This window comes from Ascaphus truei, unplaced genomic scaffold (genome assembly GCF_040206685.1).
Source record: "Ascaphus truei isolate aAscTru1 unplaced genomic scaffold, aAscTru1.hap1 HAP1_SCAFFOLD_404, whole genome shotgun sequence".
Taxonomy (NCBI): domain Eukaryota; kingdom Metazoa; phylum Chordata; class Amphibia; order Anura; family Ascaphidae; genus Ascaphus; species Ascaphus truei.
The window spans coordinates 28,530-51,317 of NW_027456735.1; the positions used below are offsets into that span (position 1 = coordinate 28,530).

At 44.5% G+C, this 22,788-nt stretch overlaps 1 protein-coding gene across 3 annotated transcripts in view; it reads left to right on the forward strand.

The window, feature by feature from the left end:
• The first annotated feature begins 7,227 nt into the window (after positions 1-7,227).
• Positions 7,228-22,788, forward strand: part of LOC142483966 (Golgi phosphoprotein 3-like) — a 35,752-nt gene continuing 20,191 nt past the window's right edge. Inside the window, exon 1 of one of the 3 annotated variants that reach the window (XM_075583886.1) lies at positions 7,228-7,767. In XM_075583886.1, the coding sequence (XP_075440001.1) occupies positions 7,585-7,767 (183 nt within the window). In that variant the 5' untranslated portion in view covers positions 7,228-7,584. The remainder of the gene's footprint in view (positions 7,768-22,788) is intronic. The other 2 variants (XM_075583888.1, XM_075583887.1) reach the window with 2 other exon arrangements.

Sequence of the window (22,788 nt, forward strand, 5' to 3'; positions counted from 1 at the left end):
GGATAATAATAAGAATGCCTGCGGCTGCTTATCTTCTGCGGCTGCTTATCTGCCGTCTAATTAACCTGGACAGGATAGCAAAGGAAATGATGTAAAGAAGGGGGGAAATAACACATTTTGGGAATGCTTTAGAATATATAAGTGGATATCATCTCCGCTCTCCTGTGGTTTTAAACACAAACAAGCAGGGGCACAATTGTTCTCCAACTCTTAGTGGTTATGGATCATTAAGAAGGAAGTTTTCTCGGCTCACATCCTGATTCTCAATGATAACGTTTAGGCTGCATTTCAACAGCACAATAAGCCCTTTCCTTACTACTGTACATTAATGATAACAAAAGGTTTTACTATCAATGACTTACATACTTGAATGCAGCCTTGGGGTCAATATACTGCCTGGTGTTGTTATCTTTATCCTACTGTGCTACAGTATACACTGACACCTGCCCATGTAAGTATTTATGTAGCATTTTATTTCTATAGAGCCAACAATGTATGCAGCGCTTTACACAATTACAAGTTAAATCAATTACAAACAATGGAGATGTGTTGGTAAATGACAGCATAAGGCAACGGAAGACCCTGCTCTGAAGAGCTTACAATCTACGTGCAAAGTTAGAGGAGTTACAGACACAGTCGGAGTAAACGCGCGTTATTCAACGTTCCATCAAGGAAGGTCAAGTGCATCTGGAGTCGTTAGTAGAGTCGTACTGTAGATAATTTAATGAGATGCTTCTTCTAAGAGGTGAATTTGCTGCTGGGCTGTGAATGTGGAAAGTGAAGGCGCTTGCCAAATATTGAGTGGAAGAGCGTTCCATAGTAAGGGAAAGATTAGTGAGAGAGGTTTAAGATGGGAGAAGGCTGTTGATGTTAAAGGGGCAAAGATGAGACAACCTTGGGTTGAGCGTAAGAGACGAATAAGGTATTATGGGGTTTGAACAGCTCCATTCTTTTCTAACATACACCCCCCCAAACCTATTGGGACTAGTTATGCTGCTGAACCAAACTCCACACTATCTAATACTCCTAAATAGCCACACCCCCAAATCCTAATGAGACCAGCCGTGCGGCTATACCCAATTCCAATCTGAGGCCTTCTCAGTCCCACAATGAGCAGACACTTGACCTTTTGTTTCAACTTTGCACTTTATTCCCTCTAGATTGTGTAGCACTTTTTCCCCCACCCTAAATGAGATCATATAGCTACCAGTGTATTCTGGTGCGGTGCATACCTGTGAGGTTGAACAGAAGGCCCTGAGAACTCTGTGATGGCATGGGGAGCCATCTGGACAGGCTCTCAGTGATGATCCTTATAGCGCAGTGCCTCCAGCCGGTGCGGATCCTTGTACAGCCAGGACGGCCCTTACTGGCTACTCATATAGTGTTCTATTGATACAGGCCACAACAGATGTATACAATAGGATCTTTATTGGCATCATTCTGGTTACAGCATAGATGTTCCCTGGAGCAAACCCACCAGGCTTGAGACCCTGCAGGCCCTTCCTCAGCTCCCTTACCCTCTGATGTGATAAGGGTAAAACACATCAACTCCACTGGGGGAGGGAAGGAACCTCCTGACCTCTGGGAGAGTGCTAGCTTATGTACCCAAGGGGAGGAGCTTGCAACCCTGCCCCATAAGAGGGCAGGTCCAATACTGACAGGCGTGTGAACCCGCCAGTATCCTCCCCAGGGATGACACTCAATGGTTGTTGTTAGGCCAGCCCCTGGATACAGCAATAGTGTATCCAGGCTGCATCAACAAGCTAGGCCTCAATGAGAGAGCTTATCCCCCACAGTGCCTGTGTCTAACAGGACTTATACTGTTAGGACCACAAAAAAGATGATAGCCAGGGGATTAGGCTACAATTGTAGAAAGCTTTTTTTTCCCCGTCTTCTCTGATGTTTTTTTCTGAAGAAAAGCTGTTAACCATGTAAAGCCCATTCGTTTACTTTGATCCAAGGTCAGAGGGACTTCCCTTTTAAGTTCAATCATACTTAGCTTTGTCTAAAGCCTTCTCAAGAGAAAGTATTCCCCTGAGACGATGCACAAATTAAACACAGGTCAGGTTTTAAGGATATCCCTGCTTTAGCACAGGTGGCTCAGTCAATAACCTAAGTCACCTGTGCTGAAGTTGGGATATCCTTAAAACCCTTACCTTGTAAAAGGCTGCATTGCACAGCCAAAACGTTGAATCACTTGGGTCATTAAAAGTTTCCTGCTTAAGCCCGTGTGCCAGCTTCTTTGTGGAACACTGACTGCTACTGGGACCTTAGGATATCCTTAACACCTGACCTGCTGGGGGTCTTGAGGACTGAAGTTGACAACCACTGCGTTACCAGATGCAAATCAATGGTTATCCCAGTGTTAAAGAACCAACAGACTTTTCTAAAGAGAGACAAAACTAGGTGTGTCATTTATGTACACATACTAAAGGGATATTATTTGTGCATCTTAAAATTCTGGTCTATTTATCACACGTCTACCTATATGTGATTTCCATCAACAAAGTTATGGAGCAATATCCGCAATTATGCCAGAAATACCTTTTGTTGAGAAGATGCAGCTTTGAAATGGCACAAATAATGTAGGATTTACTTGAATTTGTATAACTGGCTGCAACTGTGGACAGGGAGTTGGCCACCCCTGTTGTAGAGTCTCTACCATGCTGTGCCATTAAAGGTTCTCTATAGCTACGGTGACCAGATGTCCCGGTTTTTAATGAGCTGTCCCAGTGCTCCAATAATTGTCAAGATTTCCCGGTTTTGCGAGGACAGTCCCGGTTATTAATGAGCCGGTCGGTGCACGGTGTCCTCCCGGTTTGAACGGGTAGGAGAAGAGCCGAGGTTGGAGGAGATCAGGGGAGGATGCTGGCTGCTGAGCACGGAGCTGATCATAGAACAGCTGTAGCCGGTAGGAGGGAGGAGAGCAGCGCTGTCTGACTGCTTATCCACTTCTGGGCAGCAGGTGACGCTGCAGAGCACAGCATAGCTACTCCTCTCTAGATCTCCCGGTTCTGTGTGTGTTGGTGTGTGTGTGACAGAGAGACCAGAACAGATGGTGGGGAGGGGAGAGGATGGGAGAGAGTGTCAAGGGGAGACTCCTGGAGTGGGTAGGACCTCGGTGGCCGGAAGAACAGGGAGCAGGCAAGAATTGTTGGGGTAACAAGCAGGGTTCGGTGGCAGGCAGCAAGCAGGATCGTCGTGGTCACAAGCAGGGTTTGGTGGCAGACAGCAAGTAGGATCGTCTAGGTCACAAGCAGGGTTCAGTGGCAGGCAGCAAGCAGGCTCGTCATGGTCACAGGCAGGGTTGATAACAGGAAGGCAGGAGCAGGGGAGCAGGAACTGGGACTGGGACTTGCTAGCAGGAAACAGACTGGGGCAATCTAGTTTAATAGCAAGGGCCTTTATTACGGAACAGATACAGGAACAAGCTCAAACATAAGTCAGGGAACACACCACAAAGCAAAGGCAAGAGATGAACATGAAACAGGAAACAATAAGGACAGAGGACAGGAGCAACAAGGAGACAGACAGAGGAACCCCAAAGCAGACCGAAATCAGGCGCACACCCGGTGGACAGAGAAAGGAACTCTGGCTGGGAGCAGGATGTCTAGGAAGACTGTGACAGAGAGATGATAGGGGAGAGGGAGAGAGACGATGGGAGAGAGAGGATGGGGAGAGGGAGAGAGAGGTTGAGGGGGAGAGGGATAGAGAGAGGATGGGGGAGAGGGATAGAGAGAGGATGGGGGGAGGGAGGATGGGGAGATGAAGGAGAGGATGAGGGGAGGAGAAGATGGGGGGAGAGAATGGGGGGAGAGGGAGGAGAGGATAGGGGGAGAGGATGGGGAGAGGGAGAAGAGGATGGGGAGGAGGGAGGAAAGCAAAAAAAGGGGGCGGGGCACAGTTTGACATTTAATTTGTTTTCTAAATATTTTTTTATGCGTCCCGGTTTTTACATTTCAAAATCTGGTCACCTTATGCATAGCTGCTTCTATTCTGGCTAGCAACAAACTTGGATTGGTTCTGTAGCACGATAAAGTTTGCACTGGATTCAGTTTTGTGTCTACTTCGCTCCCTGCTGCCTGGAACTGGATACCCAGACCTCCAAGACATTCAGTCACTGCACAAGACAAATGATGTCAGTTCTTTGAGGCAAGGGCTCGGAAGTACGTTTCATGCACTTGGCTCATTCCCCAAATGTGCATTATGTTTCCTATGAATGTGTCTTGTATACTACATCTGTGCAGCACTGTGCACATCATTGGTGCTATATTATTATAAACATACTGGGCAGTTCTATAAGATCTTTGAAGCAGGGACTCCTTCTCCTAAATGTCACCTTTATGTCTGAAGCACTTCTTCCCTTTGTGTGTTGTTTGTATTATTGTTATCTATATGATTGTCACGTGTATTACTGCTGTGAAGCGCTATGTACCCTAATGGCGCTATATAAATAAAGACATACATACATCTATGTGAGAGACTCCCTTGTAATTCTCAGAAAAACATATCATTTTCTTCCCACTTGTTTTTCTTTATTTTTATAACATACATTTTTAGTGGTTTGTATGACAAGACAATAATGCAGCATACATCCACTGTTTTCACGAAATTGCCAATAAACATCTTATTTAAAATCACTGGTAAACAAAAAATATTCGGGGACAGTACAAGGAGCTTTCAAAAGAACTATTCATCCCAAGGGCTGTACATTTGTTTAAAAAAAGTTGGACATCTTTTTAGAAAGGAAAGGTATACACGGATATACCAAATAAGTAAACATGGGAAGGATGTTTTTCCAGGGATTAATCCTATTGCCAATTCTTGGAGTCGGGAAGGAATTTATTTTTCCCCTTATGAGGTATCTCATTGGATGATATGACACTGAGGTTCTATGTTTGCCTTCCTCTGGATCAATAAGTAAGTATAGATATAGGATAAAGTATCTGTTATCTAAATTTAGCATAGGTTGAACTTGATGGACGTACGTCTTTTTTCAACCTCGTCTACTATGTAACTATGTAACTATGGATGGTGTTAATCCTTTTTGGGAATACCCGAAATTACATGAAAAAATAATAATATATATAAATCTATTGGTTATAGATACATTGAGTGCATTATTATTGAAGGCAAACTTCTTTAGCAGCACCTACCATATGAGCAAAATTCAGTGGCAGTGAATGGAGTTGATGGGAACGGAAGTCAGTGGTGACGGAAGTGACATCACTGCTGACAGAAGAGGCCATCAGCAACATTAACTGCCACTGAATTCTGCCAGCTTCCAGCAGCAGGAGGAACACACACACACACGTGAGCCGCCAAACATCCCCACAGAGTGAGCCGACGAGCACACCCTCCCCCCCCCCCAGTGACCTGCCGAGTAAACCCTCTCCTCCCCCCCAGTGAGCCGCCGAGCACGCGCAACCCCCTCCCAGTGAGACGCCGAGCACATGCAACCCCCCCACAAGCCGCCGAGTACACCCTCCCCCCCAGTGAGCCGCCGAGTACACATTTTCCCCCCAGTGAGCCGCCGAGTACACCCCTCCCTCCCCCCCGTGAGCAGCTGAGTACACCCTCTCCCCCCCCCCCCAGTGAGCCACCGAGTACACCTTTTCCCCCCCAGTGAGCCGCCGAGTACACCCCTCCCTCCCCCCTCTCCCCCCCGTGGGCTCTCACTAGCAGCAGGACACAGCTCCACCGGGGAAGAGAGTGAGGGGGGGGGGAGGGGCTGCTCGGGGGGGGGGGGGAGTCAGGAGATAGGGTGGCAGGACCCTGAGAACAACACACACAGACAGACTGACACACACTAACTGACTGACACACTGACACATACACACAGACTGACACACACAAGGAATTCAGTTACTATAAATATAGTGCAAATAGCTAAAACACGCGTTCTAAGTCAAATTTCCTTGCGTTTTGGCACTGATTGTGTTTTGATTAATTAAAAACATCACCATTACAATTTCCGTGACAACAGATAAAGAAGTTTCACTTAAAATGCGCGTGATCAGCACACACACAACTTTTATTATTTATCACGTGCCAACATATTCCGTAGCGCAGTGCAATAGGGTTGGAGGACGAAACCAGTATAATAACAAACATTAGCATACATTGTTACAGTAGGTAAGGAGGGCCCTGTCCCAAGGAGCTTACAATCTATAGGGAAAGTGGAAACATGGGGTACAGGGGGATAACATATTTTACCCAAGACCAATAACAGAGCAGCTGTAACATCAGTGAACTGCCACTGATTGAGCCACCTGTGCTGAAGCAGGGATATCCCTAATACCTGGCCTGTTGGTGGCCCTTGAGGACTGGAATTGGTCACCCCTATTTTAATTGTTTTATATAACATCTAAAAAAAATTTTTTCAGATACTCACAATAATGCCCCCTAGGATTGCCAGGTGTCCAGTATTGAACCAGACTGTCCTGTATTTGGACACTGTCCATTTAAAAATGATAGGTAATACTAGACATGTATTACCTCTCTGGACAAAGCGACCTGATCAGTCCTCCGAGCCGCGGGATTTCCCCTAGCAGGGAGAGAGCAGGGCTATTGCTAGGGAGCTGGACAGCTAACTGATTGGCTGCAATACCCAGCAGCAGGGGCCAATTAGGAGGAGGTGGCAGGAGCCTGAGGGTGTGGCCAAGGAGAGGAGGAAACATCATGGAGCAGAGAGGCATGTGTCTCGAGTGCGTCACACCTTTCACCATTGTGTCCGGCATTTTTGGAGAAGTCACCCGGCAACCCCACGTTCCCCTGAAAAAACTCTCGGTGCTAATGTATGCATGTACAGCACCCCCACCCAACTCATACTACGCTGACATGTATGTGCTGAGGGTGCTCCCGTTTTATTGGAGGAGCGGCTCAGTGAGTAAAGACACTGCCTGACAGCGAGTTTGGAGCAGGGGAACCATGTGACCTTGGGCAAGTCACTTTATCCCCCTGTGCCTCAGGCACCAAAAACATAGATTGTAAGCTCCACGGGGCAGGGACCTGTGCCTGCAAAATGTCTCTGTAACACGCTACGTAAAACTAGCAGCGCTATACAAGAACATGCTATTATTAATTTTATTATTATTATAACCACAGCAGAGACTTTCCTTCACACCTCCGCCTGCTGCCAGGCTTCCCTCCCACTGCACATACCCCCTCAGCCCCCCTCTCCGCGCAGCGTCACTTCCGTCTCTGGGCTCCCTCTTCCTCCTCCCTCCCGTGCCACATCCTCCGGTGACGTCAGCAGGAGCCGCCATCTTGGAAAAGGGTCCCTCCGGCTGCCTCCCTGAGAGAGGAGCGGATAGGCAGCGGGGGGAAGAGCCTGCGGTCCCATGAACGCACCCCGGGACGGCAGATAGCCCCCTCCCTGACCTTTCCCCTCCTCCCCCCGGTGTGTGTCTGTGTCCCGGCTCAGGTTACCCGGTGTCCACCCCCCCCCCGTGTGTGTCGGTGTCCCGGTTCCGCTTACCCTGCCCCCCCCCCGGTGTGTGTCCCGGCTCGGGTTACCCGGTGATCCCGGCGTGTGTGCCCCCGCTCCCGGTGTCGTCCCCCTGTGATCCCGGTCCCGCCGCCATGACGTCCCTGACACAGCGCAGCTCGGGGCTGGTGCAGCGCCGCACGGAAGCCTCCCGCAGCGGGGCCGAGGGGGAGGCGGAGGAGAGAGAGCAGGAGGAGGAGGAGGAGAGGGCCGGGGACAAGGAGGCCAGGCTCACCCTGATGGAGGAGGTGCTGCTGCTGGGGCTCAAGGACAGGGAGGTGAGGACAAGGGGTGTGTTTGACTGTGTTTAGGGGGGTGTGTGTGTGTTGACTGTATTTAATTTACATGTGGCAAGAGTTTTATATACACCTCCAATATGTGTGTGTATGTATATAGCTCTGTACCATATGTGCATCTGCTTTATGTATGCAGGGTGTGAAATCCCCAGCTCCGTTACATATTGGTGAGGCTCCTAATATTCCGTTGCCTATCCGCATGCAGCACATCAGGATTGCTGGCAACATGTGGGTATGTAAGGATGTGTATCTAAGGCAGGGATTATGGTCCCTGCGCGGCCGCGTGAGAACGAGCGCACACTCCTGCAGCCCAAGCCATTTGTGAACTTGGCTGCAGGAGAACGTAGACGCGTGGCGGATGCGTCACAAAGCTGGTTCGCCCTCATTGGCCGACATTTGTCGTATTTTCAAAACACTGCTGCGTCAACGCGCCTCTCCGCCTGTAGGCGCACAGCCACGGGGATAGTTTACATAAGAAAATACAGCGATGAGATTATGGTGACGGCGTTGCTGTGTGCATGCACCCGGCAACCTCTCTGCTGTATTTTCTTATGGGCGCTACCCCCGTGCCTGCGCGCCTACAGGCGGAGAGGCGCGTTGACGCAGCAGTGTTTTGAAAATAGAACAAATTTTGTATTTTCAGGCGGTTGCTGCGTGACGTCAGCGCACGTGAGCTGGTTCGGCCAATGAGGGCGAACCAGCTTCGTGACGCGTCCGCCCCGGCCCCGCAGCGCGTCTACGATCTCCTACAGCCAAGTTCACAAATCGCTTGGGCTGCAGGAGTACGCGCGGTGGTGCGCTCGTTCTCACGCTGGTTCTCACGCGGCCGCGCAGGGACCATTATCCCCGACTCAGACTGTGGAAGAGGTACAGACACTGCATCGTATTTGTGTATCTGTAAGGGGATATGTTAGTGTATATACATAATATGTACATGGAGCTATATGCACACCTAGTCCCTGTGTATATCTATAATAATGGTGTCTGCACCATATCTATTCAATGCCGATTCTTTTGATGGATACTTGTGTGTGTGTGTGTGTGTGTATATATCTCTATCGCTATCATGTCTCAGTTAATTGGATGAAAGTTTGGAAAAGCGACATTAATGTTGCCAGTTCTTATCCCTGCCCATTTCTGTTTCTTCTACCCAATCAAGTTTATGAAACCACAAATCGTAGCCATTCCGTGTTTTGTGTGTTTGGGAATTTATAATTTTCCTATTGGCCTATGTATAAAATAATGTATTTATCCTCTAGTGACATTATTTGATTCAATCCACTATCAATGGTATCTTAAAGTATTTGTGGAAAAACATTTTTTGTGTGTGCAAAATTAACATTGTGGAATTGTGAATATTTGAAGCATTAAAGGACTTAAGCAATAAATAGAAAGTCAGTTCAGTTTATTTGGTACAAGAATTAATAAAGACGTACTTCTTTGTACATATAACGTTTTACGTTCTGTAAATCTCACTGTAATTATAATACCAATACAATATTCTGTGTGTTTATGTATTTCCACTCAGATTTGCATTACAATAATCAGTCTCTGACAGTGGCGGTTAATCCCGCAACCACGTACACACAGGTATCAACCTGCCCCACTCACTGTGTGTGTGTGTGTGTGTGTGTGTGTGTGTGTGTGTATCTACTGAACAAAACAAGCGAATATCTTAGGCCTAAATTCACAAAGCTCTGTTAAGTCACTTCATGTCGTATTACGACTTTATTTTCAAAGGACTGTAACATAACGTTAAGCCAGAGATTCACCTGTAACGAGCATAGTGTTAACTATAACGTACATTAGTGATGACATGCAAACAAGGGATTATCATAACATTGCATATCCGCTAAACTCCGTTAAGGTTTATGCAGGGACTGAGCGTTACAATAGTTACGTTGTACCTAAACTTGGCGTAACTCCCAACCAGACACTGAAATAGGGATTTTGTAGTGTCTAGATGGCTGTAACGCCATAGTTGGATATAATTTAAATAACATTGCATTATTTTCCTTTCCCCTCTCTCCACTACAGCAAAATCCCTATTTCGGGGTCTGGATAGAAGTAAAGCCAAGACTGGAATAACGTCACACTTTTTTAATGTTAACGCAATGTTATGTTACAATAATGAACTGTTAAGCCTGTGCAAATGGGATGTAGCTTGGACGTTGTTTTTACTCATGGATCTTTACGTCCGTTTCTCTTGTGGGTAATGTCACATTATGAACTCTGGTTTAACTAAGCTTTGTTGTATGGAAGCAAGCACTAAGTTTTGTATACATATAAATGATCCTTCTAGTAAAAACATCTTGATGGCCTATTTTCTTATGTTGATATGTGTAAAAGTGTCTGTCCTGAAGACGGTTTAGTTTTATACCAAAACTTCGATATATTTTTTTCCCAATATTTTTATTGTAAGACTGGTGTGTGGTTCTCCCATTTTTGTATTTAGAAGTGCCTACCTAGATATCTGTGTATTCTGATATCGGGTATTCAGCTATAGGAGGTTTTTGTTCCCCACAGCAACCTTTTGTAGGTGTTATGTATATATCGAGTTGGGTACATCATAGACCTCCTTATACCTAACTTTCTTTTGTTTATGAAGGCCTGTGTAAATGTCTGAATAAGGAACAAACATTGCATCATTTGCATATCTTATTGGCTAAAGATCATACACTTTGCGGCGCATACTTTTGGAAAGTGCTTATATTTTGCACCTGACGTATCTACGAAAGGAGCAATAAGTACGGATGAGCTACTGCAGACTTGTTATCATCAACTAGACACGGTGAGTGAAGCAACACAAGGCTCATACCGATTTTAAGTTAATTTAATTTATTTAGAGCCATTACACAATGATTCGACCCTTGGGTCTTTATCCAGTGAAATCAAGTGGCCATTTGATAGATTAACTTAAAATCCGTTTGTGCCTTGTGTTGCTTCACTCACTGTACCCATTGGATTTACTGCAGGCTATCCTTCAAACGCAGGAGCACCGGGTGTAATTGTATCGCTATCATTATTTTTGTTTCTTGGTGTGCAGCACTTGTCTCTATTTTAAATCATATTGAACTATCCATGCACAGTATGCTTGCGTAACTGGATAGCATATGCAAAACTGAAAGGGCTACCCATATACACTGCCTCACTTCATTCCCTTATTTACCTACATGGAGAACCAAGATGATAATTGATAGTGTAAGGAGACCATATTTAATGAAATGGAGTATTTGTGTGTTTCAAGTGATTCAGTCCCTGGCAATGTCTTAGCAGTGCCCCAAACCATGAGGCGTTAAAACCACACAAGTGTACAGTATATGCAGTCGCTAACGCAGAATGAACTGAAAATGTACACAATGGAAAGAGGAATGTATTGGAAGGAAAATATTTTTGTGCTGCTAAGCCTATTTGATGACATTTGATCTGTCAAGTTTCTTACATGTGATCACTACGTGATTACCTTTTTCTCAGATGTCCATCTCCCTCTTGTGCAAATAAGGGGTCTATTTCCTTCAAGTCTTGTTGTCATTTATGAAAGTCCAAAGGGGGCTTTTGCACAAATTGCATTTACATAGCAAATTGTGTCCTGCTGATGATATACACTTCTCCAGTACACTTATGTTAGGTTTAACTCTGATTATTGAACTTTTAAAACTATTGCATTATTATTGTCCGAGAATATGTTTTATTTTTTAGGCTACCCAGCGAAAAAGGGCATTTCCTTTCCCTTTTATTATTATTTATTATTATTTACCTTATTTACCTTCATAGCAATACAATTATCTAAGCTGCCGATCCGTGAGTGATCAGTGAAGATCCTACATGGCAAGGAACGCACTAAATATGGCTGCCTATTTCAGTAGAGGAAGTACTGTGGCTTTCTAAATAGTTGCTATAGCAACCTGAGGTGCAATGCATTAGAAATAATTACAAAGGGTAAAACAAAATGCAGTAAGTATCATCTAATTCCACACAAGTGATTTATTAAAAAAAACACCAGATTTTGAATGAAATGCAGCCAATATTATGAAAAATAACTTTTCAATAGAATTTTAGATCTTTTATTGATTGCTTTCACTTTATTGTACCACCGGTATGTACTTTTCTAATTGGAGCCGAGTAGTTTTCTTTCTTTTATTAGGCTGCGGACATGGTGCCGCAGCCCGCGCGGAGGCTGAGGGAAAGCGGGTGCTTTCCCTGACCATGCACTTGGGCCGTGGCGGGGCGTTCCTAGTGACGTCACGGAGCTGGTTCGCACTCATTGGGCGAACCGCTCACGTGACCGCCCTGTCAAACAGATTTCTCGCGCATCGCACGCTGCCTCCGCGTGTACACGAACACTGCCTTAAGGCAGTCTTCGGTCAGCGTGCGGACGCGCCTGCGCGGTCTGAGGTACCATGGACGCAGTCTAATCTAGCAGCATGAACTGACCAGGCTTCTTTGTAACATACAGTAGTCACAGTTGATCTGAAACGTATAGTAAAACTTTGTAGAAGGGCGGTAGCGGACCATGTTCGTGGTAATCTGACATGTTGGCTAAATATGCTAAAACACAGCGTTTATTTGTTACAAGAAAATGCCAACCTGTGTATCCCTTTTATCTGGTTATATAGGTTGGAGTGTTGCTTTTTCCTGTCTAGGTGTCGCATTTTACTCTGCAAGTTCCACGACCTAATACTTTATAAATGTAGCAATTCCTTGTGGTCCCTTGATAAGGTGGCACAGTTGGCAGCGACTCGTGCTAGACCGCTTTGTCTGCATGTAATTGCGCCTGTTTTGTTGCGGAGTAGAGGACAAAACTATTAACTTCGGAGCCAGCTACAGTTTATAGGGGCCAAATATAATTTTTTTTTTTTTGGTGTGGTGGGCGAGGGGGTCTTTTCAGTAATGGCCCTTTCCGTCCCTTCCATCTTTCCCCCTCCTGTCGGTGGCGCTGTGTGTGTGTGTGTGTGTGTGTGTGTGTGTGTGTGTGTGTGTGTGTGTGTGTGTGTGTGTGTGTGTGTGTGTGTGTGTATCTATGACACGCACACAGCACACTAACAAACCATCTTACCTCCGCTGACATAATTTGATATCGGGTGGACAGAGACCTGGAGCTCTCCGCCTCAGTCCCTTCCCCAGCACGCGTGCGGCTCGGACACCTGCACCCCACACTAAGTGGCACAGCCTACGATTTAACCCCTGGCACCTGTTATGCGTCTGACCACTCAGCCACCTCTGAAGCTGGTCACATTGCACCCGATCCTGCTGCACTGTTGCACTAAAAGCAAGATTGTGCTCCCTATTACTGGTCGCAGTGGTGATTGACATGTCAGTCACAACCACAACATAGGTGCCAAAGGTTAAAGCAGCAAGACTTTTAAAATCTAATGTGTTTTTAATCAGTTGTGTAGTATTAGATATTCAATTTTTTTCATTTTTTTGTCCCAACCCTTAATGCCTTGAGTTTTAATGTACTGAGCATCCTCTACCTGCTTAGCATTTAGAAAGTCACATCCACTTCCTATTGTGAAACAGGCTCTGCTACACACACTCTTTTGAAGCTTTACCCTTTGGCAGCAAAGTATCACAACCAGATACATTGCAGTGTTCCCAGCTGCAGTTGCTGAGCTGAAAGCTGTGACAATGTGTTGCACTTAATAATATAATGTTAAATTGTCCCTGTAGCATTTCATAGACTGCAGTTGCTGAGCTGAAAGCTGTGACAATGTGTTGCACTTAATAATATAATGTTAAATTGTCCCTGTAGCATTTCATAGACTGCAGCTGCTGTCTGACTTCTCAATTTCCCCCTTTCCTCTCTCTGAGAATCTTCTCATTTTCACTTCTCCCTTTCTCCACCTCCCATGTACCCCTCGTTTCTGAAGAAACCTGTGTTCCATTAACCACCCTGCTCTTGACTCTACTTTGCGCTCCTCCCTCTCCTCTCTCGGCCCTGCTACAGATTCTTACAACCTGGGCAGGAATTTCAACTCTGCCCTATCCTCTTCTCTTGATCTATATGCCCTTCTCGTTCTCTCCCGCTCACCCTTCTAACCCCAGACCCTGGCTAAACTGCCACACATGTAAGCTCCACTCCTGACTAGCTCCTCTGAACGCCCCTGGATGAAATGTCACACTCTCACAGACTTCCTTCACTACTAATTTATCCTATCCTGTTTCAATTCTGCCCTCTCCAAGCTAAACAAACCTACTTTTCATCATTAATCAACACAGACAAGTAACTCACGGAGACTCTGTCATTGACTCCTTACTCAGACCACCGTCTGTTAGTGGTATTTCTTACTCTAATTCACCTCAAGACTTTGCTGACTATTTCAAGACTAAGGCTGTGCTTATAGTGACAGCGATAGCGCCGCATTGTTGCGTCAAAACAAACGTATTGCCGCCGCTGCGTGCACTTATAGTAAGCGCGATGCGACTTCTTGGTCGCGATCACGGTAAGTCATCTCAATTTGATTTTTCCAGTGACCGCAGCCTGACGTCGCGTCACCGGCACTGTAAGCGTAGCCCAAGGGGGATTCTATACGGCAAGACATCCTCACATTCTACACGTCTTCCTAACTCACCTGCCATCCTTGACTCCTTTTCCTCTGTCACAGAGGAGCATGTGTCATTACTGATTTCTTCTCCCTAGACCACCTGCTTCCTGACCCATTGCCTCCCATCTCCTCAAACCTCTTGCTCCTACTATAATCCCTACACTTAAACATATTTTCATATTTTACCATCTAATTTAACCAAGTAACAGTTATACCTTTACTCAAAAACAGCAGGCTTGACCCTACCTATCTAATTATCGCCTTGTCTCCCTCCTGCCTTTTGCCTCCCTCCTGCCTTTTGCCTCTAAACTTCTTGAACGCCTTGTGTTCTCTCGCTTGCTCCACTGTCTCACCACCTAGTCTCTCCTATACCCTCTACAATCTGGCTTCCGCACTGCTCACTCCACTGAAGCAGCCCTTATCAAAATAACTAATGACCTCCATGCTGCAAAAGACAAATGTCATTACATTTTACCCATATTACTCAACCTCTCTGCAGCCTTTGATACTTTGTACCACCCTGTTTCACATTCTCCATAATCTTGGTATCTGTAACAGAGCCCTATCCTGGATATCCTCTTACCGCTCCTTTGGTACTTTCAGTGTCTCGTTTGCCAACACCACCACCTCTGTCGATCTTTCTCTCTGTGAATATTCGGCGCAGGGTTTCATTAAATGGCTGTCAGTGCAGCAGAAGAGGACCCAAGATGCAAAGTTCTGTTAGGAAGATCATGTGGCCAGGTAGTCACCAGATACAATTTGTTCACTGCTAGAGAGGGCAGGGCTACAAGTATTTTCTCATAGTACAGACTGATTTATTTAAAAAACCACATGTAGGTTATTGCTTGGTCTGCAGCTTTTAAAATTAATCGCTGTGCCTTTTTGTGTAGACTAAGCCCATTGAGGCTAATGTGATACAAAGCACACAAGTTTACTATTAAAATTGGTTGCCATTTTCTTTTATTATTTTCCATGATGTAATAGTTTAAAAGGAGGATCACAAAAATGCCTCTATATTGCAAATCTTTCCCAGCTGTTATAAAATAAATAAACCTGCTCAGGAAATTAGTTGTCATCCCAGTTTAACACTGCAAAGCATCGACCGCCATTAAAGCCTTACTCCTTTTGTATTTTAAAGCGGCTATTTGTGGGAAAAGGTGACCCATACTGAAGGATATAACTGTGCAGTATTACAGAGCATTGACGAGGATATAACCGTGCAATAGTACAGAGCATTGACGAGGGTATAACCGTGCAGTATTACAGAGCATTGACGAGGATATAACCGTGCAGTATCAGAGAGCATTGACGAGGATATAACTGTGCAGTATTACAGAGCATTGACGAGGATATAACTGTGCAGTATTACAGAGCATTGACGAGGATATAACTGTGCAGTATTACAGAGCATTGACGAGGATATAACTGTGCAGTATTACAGAGCATTGACGAGGATATAACTGTGCAGTATTACAGAGCATTGACGAGGGTATAACCGTGCAGTATTACAGAGCATTGACGAGGATATAACTGTGCAGTAGTACAGAGCATTGACGAGGATATAACCGTGCAGTAGTACAGAGCATTGACGAGGATATAACTGTGCAGTATTACAGAGCATTGACGAGGATATAACCGTGCAGTATTACAGAGCATTGACGAGGGTATAACCGTGCAGTATTACAGAGCATTGACGAGGGTATAACCGTGCAGTATTACAGAGCATTGACGAGGATATAACTGCAGTATTACAGAGCATTGACGAGGATATAACTGTGCAGTATTACAGAGCATTGACGAGGGTATAACCGTGCAGTATTACAGAGCATTGACGAGGATATAACTGTGCAGTATTACAGAGCATTGACGAGGGTATAACTGTGCAGTATTACAGAGCATTGACGAGGATATAACCGTGCAGTATTACAGAGCATTGACGAGGATATAACTGTGCAGTATTACAGAGCATTGACGAGGGTATAACTGTGCAGTATTACAGAGCATTGACGAGGATATAACCGTGCAGTATTACATAGCATTGACGAGGATATAACTGTGCAGTATTACAGAGCATTGACGAGAATATAACCGTGCAGTAGTACAGAGCATTGACGAGAATATAACTGTGCAGTATTACAGAGCATTGACGAGGATATAACTGTGCAGTATTACAGAGCATTGACGAGGATATAACTGTGCAGTATTACAGAGCATTGACGAGGATATAACCGTGCAGTATTACATAGCATTGACGAGGATATAACTGTGCAGTATTACAGAGCATTGACGAGGATATAACCGTGCAGTATCAGAGAGCATTGACGAGGATATAACTGCAGTATTACAGAGCATTGACGAGGATATAACTGTGCAGTATTACAGAGCATTGACGAGGGTATAACCGTGCAGTATTACAGAGCATTGACGAGGGTATAACTGTGCAGTATTACAGAGCATTGACGAGGATATAACTGCAGTATTACAGAGCATTGACGAGGATATAACTGTGCAGTATTACAGAGCATTGACGAGGGTATAACCGTGCAGTATTACAGAGCATTGACGAGGATATAACCGTGCAGTATTACAGAGCATTGACGAGGATATAACTGTGCAGTATTACAGAGCATTGACGAGGATATAACCGTGCAGTATTACAGAGCATTGACGAGGGTATAACTGTGCAGTATTACAGAGCATTGACGAGGATATAACCGTGCAGTATTACAGAGCATTGACGAGGGTATAACTGTGCAGTATTACAGAGCATTGACGAGGATATAACTGTGCAGTATTACAGAGCATTGACGAGGATATAACCGTGCAGTATTACAGAGCATTGACGAGGATATAACCGTGCAGTATTACATAGCATTGACGAGGATATAACCGTGCAGTATTACAGAGCATTGACGAGGATATAACTGTGCAGTATTACAGAGCATTGACGAGGATATAACCGTGCAGTATTACGGAGCATTGACGAGGATATAACCGTGCAGTATTACAGAGCATTGACGAGGATATAACTGTGCAGTATCAGAGAGCATTGACGAGGATATAACTGTGCAGTATTACAGAGTATTGACGAGGATATAACTGTGCAGTATTACAGAGCATTGACGAGGATATAACTGTGCAGTAGTACAGAGCATTGACGAGGATATAACCGTGCAGTATTACAGAGCATTGACGAGGATATAACTGTGCAGTATTACAGAGCATTGACGAGGGTATAACTGTGCAGTATTACAGAGCATTGACGAGGATATAACCGTGCAGTATTACAGAGCATTGACGAGGGTATAACTGTGCAGTATTACAGAGCATTGACGAGGATATAACTGTGCAGTATTACAGAGCATTGACGAGGATATAACCGTGCAGTATTACAGAGCATTGACGAGGATATAACCGTGCAGTATTACAGAGCATTGACGAGGATATAACTGTGCAGTATTACAGAGCATTGACGAGGATATAACTGTGCAGTATCAGAGAGCATTGACGAGGATATAACCGTGCAGTATTACATAGCATTGACGAGGATATAACCGTGCAGTATTACAGAGCATTGACGAGGATATAACTGTGCAGTATTACGGAGCATTGACGAGGATATAACCGTGCAGTATTACAGAGCATTGACGAGGATATAACTGTGCAGTATCAGAGAGCATTGACGAGGATATAACTGTGCAGTATTACAGAGTATTGACGAGGATATAACTGTGCAGTATTACAGAGCATTGACGAGGATATAACTGTGCAGTAGTACAGAGCATTGACGAGGATATAACTGTGCAGTAGTACAGAGCATTGACGAGGGTATAACCGTGCAGTATTACAGAGCATTGACGAGGGTATAACCGTGCAGTATTACAGAGCATTGACGAGGATATAACTGTGCAGTATTACAGAGCATTGACGAGGATATAACCGTGCAGTATTACGGAGCATTGACGAGGATATAACCGTGCAGTAGTACAGAGCATTGACGAGGGTATAACTGTGCAGTATTACAGAGCATTGACGAGGATATAACTGTGCAGTATTACAGAGCATTGACGAGGGTATAACTGTGCAGTATTACATAGCATTGACGAGGATATAACTGTGCAGTAGTACAGAGCATTGACGAGGATATAACCGTGCAGTATTACAGAGCATTGACGAGGATATAACTGTGCAGTATTACAGAGCATTGACGAGGATATAACCGTGCAGTATTACAGAGCATTGACGAGGGTTTAACTGTGCAGTATTACAGAGCATTGACGAGGATATAACCGTGCAGTATTACAGAGCATTGACGAGGATATAACCGTGCAGTATTACAGAGCATTGACGAGGGTATAACTGTGCAGTATTACAGAGCATTGACGAGGATATAACCGTGCAGTATTACAGAGCATTGACGAGGATATAACCGTGCAGTATTACAGAGCATTGACGAGGATATAACTGTGCAGTATTACAGAGCATTGACGAGGGTATAACTGTGCAGTATTACAGAGCATTGACGAGGGTATAACTGTGCAGTATTACGGAGCATTGACGAGGGTATAACTGTGCAGTATTACGGAGCATTGACGAGGATATAACTGTGCAGTATTACAGAGCATTGACGAGGATATAACCGTGCAGTATTACAGAGCATTGACGAGGATATAACCGTGCAGTATTACAGAGCATTGACGAGGATATAACTGTGCAGTATTACAGAGCATTGACGAGGATATAACCGTGCAGTATTACAGAGCATTGACGAGGGTATAACTGTGCAGTATTACAGAGCATTGACGAGGGTATAACTGTGCAGTATTACAGAGCATTGACGAGGGTATAACTGTGCAGTATTACAGAGCATTGACGAGGGTATAACTGTGCAGTATTACGGAGCATTGACGAGGGTATAACTGTGCAGTATTACAGAGCATTGACGAGGATATAACTGCAGTATTACAGAGCATTGACGAGGATATAACCGTGCAGTATTACAGAGCATTGACGAGGGTATAACCGTGCAGTATTACAGAGCATTGACGAGGATATAACCGTGCAGTATTACAGAGCATTGACGAGGATATAACTGTGCAGTATTACAGAGCATTGACGAGGATATAACCGTGCAGTATTACAGAGCATTGACGAGGATATAACCGTGCAGTATTACAGAGCATTGACGAGGAAATAACTGTGCAGTAGTACAGAGCATTGACGAGGATATAACTGTGCAGTATTACAGAGCATTGACGAGGATATAACTGTGCAGTATTACAGAGCATTGACGAGGGTATAACTGTGCAGTATTACAGAGCATTGACGAGGATATAACTGTGCAGTATTACAGAGCATTGACGAGGATATAACCGTGCAGTATTACAGAGCATTGACGAGGATATAACCGTGCAGTATTACAGAGCATTGACGAGGATATAACTGTGCAGTATTACAGAGCATTGACGAGGATATAACCGTGCAGTATTACAGAGCATTGACGAGGATATAACCGTGCAGTATTACAGAGCATTGACGAGGATATAACCGTGCAGTATTACAGAGCATTGACGAGGGTATAACTGTGCAGTATTACAGAGCATTGACGAGGGTATAACTGTGCAGTATTACAGAGCATTGACGAGGATATAACTGTGCAGTAGTACAGAGCATTGACGAGGGTATAACTGTGCAGTATTACAGAGCATTGACGAGGATATAACTGTGCAGTATTACAGAGTATTGACGAGGATATAACTGTGCAGTATTACAGAGCATTGACGAGGATATAACCGTGCAGTATTACAGAGCATTGACGAGGATATAACTGTGCAGTATTACAGAGCATTGACGAGGGTATAACCGTGCAGTATTACAGAGCATTGACGAGGGTATAACCGTGCAGTATTACAGAGCATTGACGAGGATATAACCGTGCAGTATTACAGAGCATTGACGAGGATATAACCGTGCAGTATTACAGAGCATTGACGAGGGTATAACCGTGCAGTATTACAGAGCATTGACGAGGATATAACTGTGCAGTATTACAGAGCATTGACGAGGATATAACCGTGCAGTATTACAGAGCATTGACGAGGATATAACTGTGCAGTATTACAGAGCATTGACGAGGATATAACCGTGCAGTATTACAGAGCATTGACGAGGGTATAACCGTGCAGTATTACAGAGCATTGACGAGGATATAACCGTGCAGTATTACAGAGCATTGACGAGGGTATAACCGTGCAGTATTACAGAGCATTGACGAGGATATAACCGTGCAGTATTACAGAGCATTGACGAGGATATAACCGTGCAGTATTACAGAGCATTGACGAGGATATAACCGTGCAGTATTACAGAGCATTGACGAGGGTATAACTGTGCAGTATTACAGAGCATTGACGAGGATATAACCGTGCAGTATTACAGAGCATTGACGAGGATATAACTGTGCAGTATTACAGAGCATTGACGAGGATATAACCGTGCAGTATTACAGAGCATTGACGAGGATATAACTGTGCAGTATTACAGAGCATTGACGAGGATATAACCGTGCAGTATTACAGAGCATTGACGAGGATATAACTGTGCAGTATTACAGAGCATTGACGAGGATATAACTGTGCAGTATTACAGAGCATTGACGAGAATATAACTGTGCAGTATTACAGAGCATTGACGAGAATATAACTGTGCAGTATTACAGAGCATTGACGAGGGTATAACCGTGCAGTATTACAGAGCATTGACGAGGATATAACTGTGCAGTATTACAGAGCATTGACGAGGATATAACCGTGCAGTATTACGGAGCATTGACGAGGGTATAACCGTGCAGTATTACAGAGCATTGACGAGGGTATAACCGTGCAGTATTACAGAGCATTGACAAGGGTATAATTGTGCAGTATTACAGAGCATTGACGAGGGTATAACTGTGCAATATTACAGAGCATTGACGAGGGTATAACTGTGCAGTATTACAGAGCATTGACGAGGATATAACCGTGCAGTATTACATAGCATTGACGAGGGTATAACTGTGCAGTATTACAGAGCATTGACGAGGGTATAACTGTGCAGTATTACAGAGCATTGACGAGGATATAACCGTGCAGTATTACAGAGCATTGACGAGGATATAACTGTGCAGTATTACAGAGCATTGACGAGGATATAACCGTGCAGTATCAGAGAGCATTGACGAGGATATAACTGCAGTATTACAGAGCATTGACGAGGATATAACTGTGCAGTATTACATAGCATTGACGAGGATATAACTGCAGTATTACAGAGCATTGACGAGGATATAACTGTGCAGTATTACAGAGCATTGACGAGGATATAACCGTGCAGTATTACAGAGCATTGACGAGGATATAACTGTGCAGTATTACAGAGCATTGACGAGGATATAACTGTGCAGTAGTACAGAGCATTGACGAGGGTATAACCGTGCAGTATTACAGAGCATTGACGAGGATATAACCGTGCAGTATTACAGAGCATTGACGAGGATATAACTGTGCAGTATTACAGAGCATTGACGAGGGTATAACCGTGCAGTAGTACAGAGCATTGACGAGGGTATAACCGTGCAGTATTACAGAGCATTGACGAGGGTATAACTGTGCAGTATTACAGAGCATTGACGAGGATATAACTGCAGTATTACAGAGCATTGACGAGGATATAACTGTGCAGTATTACAAAGCATTGACGAGGATATAACTGTGCAGTATTACAGAGCATTGACGAGGGTATAACTGTGCAGTATTACAGAGCATTGACGAGGGTATAATTGTGCAGTATTACAGAGCATTGACGAGGATATAACCGTGCAGTATTACAGAGCATTGACGAGGATATAACCGTGCAGTATTACAGAGCATTGACGAGGGTATAACTGTGCAGTATTACAGAGCATTGACGAGGATATAACTGTGCAGTATTACATAGCATTGACGAGGATATAACTGTGCAGTATTACAGAGCATTGACGAGGATATGACTGTGCAGTATTACAGAGCATTGACGAGGGTATAACTGTGCAGTATTACAGAGCATTGACGAGGATATAACCGTGCAGTATTACAGAGCATTGACGAGGATATAACTGTGCAGTATTACAGAGCATTGACGAGGATATAACCGTGCAGTATTACAGAGCATTGACGAGGATATAACCGTGCAGTGGTACAGAGCATTGACGAGGGTATAACTGTGCAGTATTACAGAGCATTGACGAGGGTATAACTGTGCAGTATTACAGAGCATTGACGAGGATATAACTGTGCAGTATTACAGAGCATTGACGAGGATATAACCGTGCAGTATTACAGAGCATTGACGAGGGTATAACCGTGCAGTATTACAGAGCATTGACGAGGATATAACTGTGCAGTATTACAGAGCATTGACGAGGATATAACCGTGCAGTATT